At 40.8% G+C, this 10,374-nt stretch overlaps 1 protein-coding gene across 1 annotated transcript; it reads right to left on the reverse strand.

Moving 5' to 3' along the window:
* On the reverse strand, positions 1-10,374 carry LOC118412794 (fatty acyl-CoA reductase 1-like; the record flags this gene model as incomplete). The annotated part of the gene is given in 8 exon segments (XM_035815815.1): positions 1-90; positions 1,703-1,790; positions 2,821-2,888; positions 3,444-3,562; positions 4,309-4,353; positions 4,834-5,011; positions 5,815-5,921; positions 10,296-10,374. Coding segments are annotated over 8 exon segments (755 nt in total), but the record flags the coding sequence as incomplete, so codon positions are not given.

Here is a 10,374-nt window from a genome sequence, read left to right on the forward strand (position 1 = left end):
CTGGGTTTCTTGCCCATTGCCCTGAGCAGGATGTCACTGATGTACGCTGGGATGAGGTGGGTAATCGGGACCCACAAGTCATGCCACCATCTAGGGTCAAAAGTCAAAGGTTGTGTCAAATGTAACAAAATCAGCCCTGTATATATAGGGTCTCATAGATTTCGTTAAGTCAGGTAGGAATTATGGTAGGTTCCATTTTAGGCAAGGACCCCCGTTTTACGTCCCTTCCGAAAAACGAAAGCAATCCCTTACGTTACACCATCATGTCCGAGCTGAGCCGATCCTGGAATCGAACTCAGGCCCACGGATCCATGGAATTGGACCCAGATGGCCAAGCAGTGGGGTTGCTTAAACCGCTCGGCCATACACACACATGTATATAGAGAGAGGAAAACCTCGATCTTAAATGATATCTGAAACATTTGTGATTGTCAACTCCCTAAAACTGTGACTGTTTCCATTAAGGATCAGTGATCATCCCCTACAAATTGAAGTGGGAAGATGCAACCAGACTCCTCCGAATAATAGACTCTGTACACTTTATAACTCCAACCATATAGAAAATGAAGTCCATTTTATATCAGAATCAGGCCTCAAAATTAACTTTTTTCCCTACTGTCCCAGCATTGTCCCAAAAATAAATTTAAACTGTCCCGAAGTGAGGATGGACTGTCCCAACCCTATTTTCAGAAATTATGTATTACAACAACTGTAAGTCAGAGTACGCACGCCTGACAACCGCGGGGCGCGGGGAGATCGGACATTCTGATGTTGATTCGTTGATTATTTTCCTATTGTCCCAAAAGTGTCCCAAAAAGATTTTCAGTTGTCCCGGCCTAAATTTTAGTGGCCCCGGGACATCGGGACATAGTTAACTTCGAGCCCTGAGAATGTTCCTTATACAATGATGTACGCAACTCTTTTTTCAGTGCTCTCAATGTAGATACACGATGTAAAGAGTTAACCAACGACAACCTGTTTGTATGTATAATAACAACCACAGACAACATTGTACAACACAAACTCTGTGAGTTCGTATACACATGTTTTAAGAAAAGGGAAGAGGCATGTAAACGTTAGATATACATGTAGTGATAGCATAGCTGCAGATATATTGTTTATTCAATTGTAAGGCCACACCAATTTAATTTCTTGGTTCACGGATTCGCTCGCTCCTATGTTTTGGAAAAAAAAATAAAAATAAAAATTACCAATCAGCAAATTTTCACCATTAATGAAACCATTCACCAACGTTTTGGTGTAGCAAATTGGCCTTTGTATTATAAGCTCCTTAAAGTGTGGGTACAGGGCTGTTACTGTACAATAATAGTGTTTTTGTACTTTTTTCAAGCTGAAAACTTCTTTTGTCTATGTTTTGGATTAGCCGTTACCTTTACCCCAACCATTTTACAATTTTTATTTTTATTTCGCCCTCTCGCTCCATATTTTTTATGAAAAAATCCGTGAACCAAGAAATTAAATTAGTGTGGCCTAATACTACATGTAATAGTCCTTAGTCTTTAGTATCCCATCATGGGATTTGCTGCATTTAAACCACATGGGCAGGAACATGCAAATAAAGATCATATCATATCAATATTTTGCTACTCCATTTCTGAATCAGCATCATTTTTGTCTAATTCAGAAGCCAACAATTCAAAATACATATTAATGGATTTATACCCAAGAAGAAGCATGTTACCTGTGCACGGTGGGATTGCCACCTTGTAGGGGGATTCTGAAGGGCTGCTCTAAGGGATTCTCCGTGTAAAAGTCAATGACCTTCGTCGCTGCAGGAGAAAGGGTAAAACATAAACTTAAAGATCCATCGAGCATCCTTCCACTGTAAGATGCAATTTTGGTGACAGACATGCAAAAACTACATTAAAGACAACATTGTTTAGAAAATGCCAGGATGTTTTCCTCCCAGTTGTTTGACTTTTGTCAAACTACTCGCACACAATACATTGTACTATTTATAGTCATATCTTAATGTTCATATTTGCTGTAATAGCTACTCATCATCATCCGGGCGTGCTGATTGCACAGATGGACATGACTCTCTTCCTCCATCCTTCCCTATCCTCCATAGCCTTGGGCAGTTCTTCAGCCGAGCAGCCAGAATCATCACAAATAGCTACTATTTCATTTGTATCTGCTGTGACAGCCACTATGCTGATGTCACCAACAGTTCTAGGCTCTGATTGGTTCATGACAGAAGAGGTGGAAGAACAGAGGAAGAACACACCAGCACTAATAATATGTTATTATATGATATATTACAGTCAAACCTATAGACAGGTGGCCACTATTGGAGGAAATGCTGACCACAAGCAGTAAGTTACACATGATTTCAGCACCCACAGATAAATAACAAATAACTGCACATTTCAAACCGTTTGGTAAATTTGCCGACATGGATATACCTTCCGATACCGCCGAAATGACCCTGTCAGAAAATCCAAATTCTTGCCAACTATGATTTTAAACTCGGCGCAGGGTGACATACAGCCGTTGTATGTTCGCAATAGGCAGTGTTTTGGGATCTGCGGGACCGGAAGCCGTGTGGCCGTGGCCGCGTTGGACAGGTAGCCGCTATAGACTATTTCTTCATGCTTAGGTCAATGGGAAAATTCCAAGGGACCGACAAAATGTATCCGCAAAGGCCAGGTGGCTGCTATGCAGAGGTGGCCTGGCTAATACAGGTTTGACTGTACATACAATGGTTATTCTGCCAAACACAACCCTCTTGTGAGAGATGGTTAAAGACAGATATTGAACCAACATACGGTCCTTTATGTTGCTGTACAACACACTGACCTATCTGTCCCCAGTAGTAGGGGTTCATGTTTCCAGTGGTGCAGTTGTAGATCTGAGTTTCCCCTGATCTGGAGTGGAATAAGTACAACAATTTCAACTGTTTTACAGTGTCACAGTATTGGATACTGCCTGAAACATCTGACCGTTTCCAAAATCATATCCAGTTGCTGAAGTAACTGCTTTTTGGCGTATCTTATTACCTGGACATAACTGGAAATGAGAAGGTTAGCTCAGTACACATTTGTCGTACAATCACGATATACATGAAAACTCGGCACAAAAATTTTGCAATATTAACTTTGGCTGATCATATTTCCGTTGTTTCTGCATCAATTTCAATGTGTTATATATCAATAGAAAGCGTTTGTGATTTCCTTTCATATGGTATCAAACTTCTTACGATTATAGATTCGTGGAATGAGCACCAGGGCTGCTTACGTCAGTGGGTCACCACAAAAAGTGCCCAAATTTCCCCTTATGTGTGCAACAGTCTGTATCATCCTGCTGGTATGGGTACGGATGTCTATGATTCAATCTATCCTTTTGTCACACAATCTTCGCTATGCAGAACATCCAATTCTACTTTTAACATGTTTGTACATGTAAGTGTGAAGTAGACTGACCCTTTGACAGAGATGTACCAGGCTGCAGCAATCATCAGGTTGATCGGAACGTCGACAGGAACGATGTCGGCTTTGGCCTCCGGATCCCCGTGCATGGTACGCAAAATGCCCTTGCCAATCTGGAACAATATTCAGGTTATAAAGTTTGGTTAATTTCTTTTCCAAATGTATCGAAAAACCTAAAAAATAATCATCAATATTGGCCCTGGACCCCTGTATATAGTAAGCAAAATGCCCTTGCCAATCTGGAACAATCAATATTCAGGTTACATAATGACATTGGCTAACTTGTAAAATGTTAAAATTTCTAGACCAATTGGCCTTGGTACCAATATGCCCATTCATGATACACAAAATACCTCTACCAAGTTTACTAAACTGCTCTTCAATTTCTGAAATGACGCTAGATTTGTACACAAACTTCATGCCAATCCATGCAATGAGCCACAAACACTACATAAAAAAACAGCTTTCTTGGCAAAAGCAACAAACAACATTACAACAATATAGAAAAATTGCTAAACTTTCCTTCCAACACTGTAACAACTGTAGGGACTTACCCCTAAATTTTCGGTCAATCTCCGTCGATCTTGTTTACAGAATGACCCTTTCTATCTCCAGCAGTGATGTGAGGAAGACACCACTTTTGCAAGAGGGGTTCAAAAGTATCAGAAAATCTATATCGACGGAGATTGACTGAACATTTAGGGGTAAGTCCCTACAGTTATTAGTGTTGGAAGGAAAGTTTAGCAATTTTTCTATCATGATGTATTCTACCAACACAGATGTTGATGGTTATTTTTAAAACATTACAACAAGCTTCATCCTTGTAGCTACTAGTAAGAAGGCAATAATATGTACTTACAGCAAGGAAAATTCCTGTTGGTCCATAGAAGTTGTCCACCCAGCCCTGTCAAGGAAATGGAACAAAACTTATTCTTTATTAATTTTACAACCTTTATATTGATTAAAACATTACAAGTCTTAGAGCTTTTCTAAAGAGGTACTGCACCCGCAATATACCCTGACCATGCCCCCTTACCCTGGGGAACAGATTCTCTGGCAAGCATACAAATCTTATTGACCAGGGATACTAACCAAACAACATTTAATTTGTGGTCTTAAACTCTGACCTGCCTGACAGTAATTTTGTTCCTCAAGAAACCTTAAAATTCACCATTTATCTTAATATTGATAATACATGGGTGGGTTATACTAAATGTTAATAATAGTATAATCCAAAACTCCAACTTCAACCCCGCTTGGTCGGTTTGCTCTATTGTACAGTAGTGATCCCCCTTGCAATTTTTTTCTAGAAAAACCTGGGTTACGATACAGAATCCTCTCAAGAAATTAAAGCTGAACAGACACTAAATGTTGACGGACTCACCGGCAGGGGTTCTCTCCAGGTTGCCGTGACGATGGAAGGTCGCACGATGGCCAGCGGAACGTGACCTCTCTGCTCCAGTAACAAGTTCTCCGCGATGCCTTTGGAGAAGGTGTAGGTGTTTGGGTGGTCCCGCACAAGGTCTGGCGTTATCGTGGACACCATGTCATCATCCATCCATCTGGGGACAATCATTATCAATGATTATCAATAATAATCAGTAATAATCAATAATTATCAATAATTATGAAGGTAGTTCTATGGATGAGGTGTGGAGGTGTTTGGGTGGTCCCGCACAAGGTCTGGGGTGATCGTGGACACCATGTCGTCATCCATCCATCTGGGGACAATCAGTATCAATAATCATCAATAATAATCAGTAATAATCAATAAATAACCAATAATAATCAATAATAATGAAAGTAGAACTATGGATGAGGTGTGGAGGTGTTGGGGTGGTCCCGCACAAGGTCTAGGGTTATCGTGGACACCATATCATCATCCATCCATCTGGAGACAAAAGTTATCAATAACTATCAATAATCATCGATAATAATCAATAATTATAAAGGTAGAACTATGAATGAGGTGTGTAGGTGTTTGGGTGGTCCCGCACAAGGTCTGGGGTGATCGTGGACACCATGTCATCATCCATCCATCTGGGGACAATCATTATCAATAATTATCAATAATTATCAATAATTATAAAGGTAGAACTATGGATGAGGTGCATATGTCTTTGGGGTGGTCTCATGATCACATGTTGTCACATCTCTGTGTGATTGGTCGTGTTTATGAGAGCCACACCGCAAGAGTCTTAAGTTGTCAAAAAGAGTAGGGGTCCTTTGATATCCTGTGTGAGTGGATCAAATCTACAGACTATTCTATGGGTTGACATCTTGAAAGGGTGATCACCTCACCTCAGGTGATAGTCATCTGTTAATCAATCCTTCCAACAATGTGGTAAAACTAAAATAAACTCACTCTATACAGTCCAGTAGCTTCTGTGGGTGGACGCGGGGAGGGTAGACGATCTCCTCTATGAACTGTCTGTTGCAGTAGGCGTACGCAGTCGACACGTGGATGAACGCCTGGTCACAACAACAACAAAAAAAACAACAACGCCGTTAGTAATTCCATCAGGTGGGAGAGTCACTGGATAGCAGGGTATCTTTGTTCACAACCAGGACATAAACCGACTCTGTCACCTTCGTCAGGGCAGTTCCAACTTAGTTCACAATGCACTGCAGCCATAGCCAAGGTGTCACTGATTAATCTCAGAGCAGATCTTGCAGTAGTAAGATAGTATCATAATCAAAAGCTTGCAAAGGAGTTTTGCTGACCCACATTTAGGAGTGTGCGTTGGCTATCAAATGCCTAGGCCAGCTACACTCCTTTGCCAGCTTTTGATACTAGCTATATCTGCTACCGTAGGATCTGCTCTGAGATATTTGCTGCTTTGCTTTACACACACACAGAAGAGACCACATCTGAAAGCAGCAACACCTATACTTCAGTGCTAGTGCAACATGCACCAATCAGAATTGCCCTGAGTAAGGCGACAGACAGACAACGTTAGGGACCGTACGGCGTTTAGTGAGGGGGGAGGGCCGGTCGCCAGAGGGTCGGGTCAAAAATTTTTTGCTAGGCCCTCCCCCTAGGTAAAAATTTTTTTGCTAATGCTAGGCCCTCCCCCCAAGTCAATTTTTTTTTGCTTGGCCCTCCCCCTCCTATCAACTTTGAAAAAAATATTCAAGACGCCAATAAAACACTGCGCTCCCATTTGGAAATGTGCTTTGCGTCATACTTTTTCATGATTTTCATCGAGAAGCAGATCTCTCACCCCTTATAAAAAAGGAAGACAGAATGGCTCGAAATATCTGCTTAATAGAGGGATAAATATCTGCTTCATAGAGGCATAAATATTTGCTTTATAGAGGCATAAATATTTGCTTTATAGAAGCTATTTCATTGTTTTGATATTAACACCTACAAAGCATTTGTATCTGAATTTCTAGTAGATTTGCGCCACGAAGCGGCGCGCGCCCCGCTCCCTAAATTTACGTATTGCAAGCTCGCAGGCCTGAGCGGCTTGACGGAAACTATTTTTAATTTACATATTTTGGACTTTTTCTTGGTTCTGTGGTGGTAATAACTTACGGTAAATCGGGGGGAAAAATGAAAACCAAAACGACAGCACGATTCGACTACCAAAAATTTAGTTGGGAGGGGGCGCCGACGCGTGACGCTGATTTTCCCACGGCGGGGTAGACCGGTCGCCTCTCTCTAGCGGCCGGCGGGCGTGAGAATGCAGACATGCAGGAGATCTTTTACTAGTTTTAGAAATGACACGCTTTTTTGCCACGATTTCCTGCATTGCTTTAAGTTTTTTTAATGGGAAAATTTGCTGGTTAGATGACATTTCTATGGAAAAAAAAATACGAGGGTTTCAAGTTTTTGAGAACGACGTTCCGAACACCATGTCCGGCGCCAAAGGCACGAAGAATCGCAAGGTAGGTCCGGGAAAATTTCGAAATCTTGACCCTCTTAAAAGCTATTTCCTTCAGTTTGAGGGAAATATTTTGCTGACAAACAATTTGAAAGCTAACTTTAATGGCATTTCAATTTAGAAATACAAAATTAAATCCCCCCAAACACATTATCACGATGTCGGTCACCAAAGGCGCGAGGCCGGTCACGTCAAAAGGGATCCAGGGAAATTTGCACATATTTACCCTCGAGGTCTGAAACGCCATTTCTTACATTTTGAGGGCAATAAGACAGTGGTAAATTTTGCTGGCAGACTAATCTAGAGTTTAATAACATTTCTGTAGGTGAAAAAGGTTTTCGAGGGCGTCATGCATAAGCCCCGCCCCCTCCCTTTCGCATTTTCACTGTGTCCCGAGCGCCAACCTTGGGCGATCCCTTGCAGAGGTCCAGAAAAATTTTGAAATCTTGACCCTCTGAAACGCCGTTTCTTGGATTTTAAGGGACATATTTTGCTGGCAGACCAAGCTATTTTTTTTGCTTGGCCCTCCCCCCAAGTCAATTTTTTTTTGCAAGGCCCTCCCCCTGGCAAAATATTTTTTTGCTTGGCCCTCCCCCCCCTGGCGACCGGCCCTCCCCCCTCGCTAAATGCCGTACGGTCCCTTAGCTGTAACTGTATAGTTTATGTCTTGGCTGTGAAGTAAGAATCTAATTTTATCCAGCAACAGCATACTGGTAGGCATCTTACCGGAAGTCTTCCAACATACACAAAACTCCCAAAACTCAATCCTTGCAAGATCATTATACAGTATTATATTGCAAGGATTAAGTTTTGGGAGTTTTGAACACAAAAACAAAGTTGCAAACTCAGATAAACATTTCCAAACATAAATCTTTCCAGGACAGGACTATTAAAACAGTGCTTCAAATGTGTTTAATATGGTTAGGATTGCTCCATTCATCCAAGACACATGCTCTTTCTTATCCAAACACTTTAAGGAATGATGGGGTTTCTCGGCAGTCGTCTTAGACATGCTGGTCCCTGTAAGGAATTCAAGGAGGGATGAGTAAAGAGGAAAAAAGAAGGGCATGCAGATGAGAAACGTGTCCTGTGAAGTGATGCAAGCATCGGATGAAGTGTCCATATGTATTACTTTCCCAGCAGAAGGTTAGGCTCCGGCTGTTTTTTAACGTTTTTTTTTAGTCGTTTTTATCGTACTTTCTATTTTGTCATTTATCTTGAAGTACGCCAGCCAAACTTAGGTTTTGACACAGCAAGATAAAATAAAAGATAGAAAGCCCGATAAAAACGACTAAAAAAACGTTAAAAAAAACAGCCGGAGCCTAACCTCTGCTTGGAGAGTACACATGTATATGCTCTGACCGAAATGCTGTGTTAAAGGTAGACTGTGTTTAGGGTTTAGGCCGTGATGATTTAATTATATGGATGACATCTGCGCGCGCATGAATTTTTGTCTGCTTTCAGAAATATAAAGAATTTTCAACCATACTGTACAACATGCAAAGTACCCGTATATCGTAAATTGAAAAAAAAATATGGGAAACAGATACTAATGTCATAGAGTCCTTGAGTAAATTCCAAAGTCAAAGAAGAACATGTGATAAAACAAAAATGAAAAATTATCAGTTCGGTACACCATATCTGTGTGTCTAGTCTTTTTTGACAACCTGTTTTTTCTATGCATGCTCACATCAGTTTTGGGGTTCCCAAATGATGTCATCCATGTAATGAAATCAACATGGTCTGACTAAGTTTTCAGTCCCTCAGGAACATGACTCATCTACCCCAATCTGCTGTGTTCAGAAATATCACAGTGGAGTTAACAGCAGAAATAATCTTCCCCCTCATAGCTTTTCATTGAATTTTGATACATGAAAAGTCAGGTTTTGTTCTTCTTTAAACTGCTGGTGCAAGTAAGAAACATTGATCGATAATATATAATTTCAGTTTTAGGCTAAGTGTACAAATATCAAATTCAATCACTCAGGGGTACATTGTCTGTGTTCTTGACTTACTAACTGGCCACTAAATGTTTGACAAATTGCAATAATTGCTTTTAATAGCAATAATTGAGGCAGACAGACCTGATTCTGAATCGCCAATAAAGGTACACAGTCAATCTTTAACGTTGCATATAACATAAAACTTTTAAAAGAAAAAATGATAACCACAATCTTTCCCCTTGTTAGTGGTGTTAAAATATGAAAAGGAAAAAAGCCTTTGTTTTTAATAAAGGACTGTATTGACAGAGTGCACTTAAGCGGACCAAACCACTGGAAGAATGGGGGTACCCATTAGCCAAGCATGCGTCAAACTGTGTGGAGGGAATCCAGCTGCAGTTCATCCCAAAGATGCTAGGTGTCCCTGCTTCACAAGTCAGGCAGCGTAGACAGCAGCAAAGGAAGCAGCAAAGTGAGATCGAGAGGAGCACACATGATTGTTTAGAATGGAAAACACTACTGTAACAATTAATGGCACTGACATGAGACTTTGATGTTAACATAATGTCAGCCAACCTGGGAGTTGTCAGATACATGTACAGATATACAGGTTTAGGTATGTAAGGCTATGGATACAGGTACAGATGCTGGACAGTTACACTGGTTTAGGTACAGACCCAGGCACCCAGTTTTGCCACTTTTTTCTATTCATAACTTATAATTTTATGTAGTTACCTAGTCTTTATGAATTACTGTTATCTTATGGGGATTTATATAATCTCGAAGTAATTGCATTTTCAAGTTTTCTTAATTTCTTGAGCCAGTCAATTTTGTAATGACTAATGTCTAAAACATGGCTATCCATATTGCCAGATTGTTGAGCCACAGGTACGCTCAATATCCAGGTGTGTACCTGAAGCTGAACAATCTTACACACTAGATTAAGTGCACATGTAGACAGGCCTTCTCTGAGATGTCTTACAAAAGGTGTTCCCAAGGTAAGTCGCAAGACGTACCTCGAGCGATGTCATCTTCTGACACAGGCCCAGCAGTCTCTGGGTGGCCAGCACATTCATCTGTAGGGAGTATCTGGGA

Source organism: Branchiostoma floridae, chromosome 4 (genome assembly GCF_000003815.2).
Source record: "Branchiostoma floridae strain S238N-H82 chromosome 4, Bfl_VNyyK, whole genome shotgun sequence".
NCBI lineage: Eukaryota > Metazoa > Chordata > Leptocardii > Amphioxiformes > Branchiostomatidae > Branchiostoma > Branchiostoma floridae.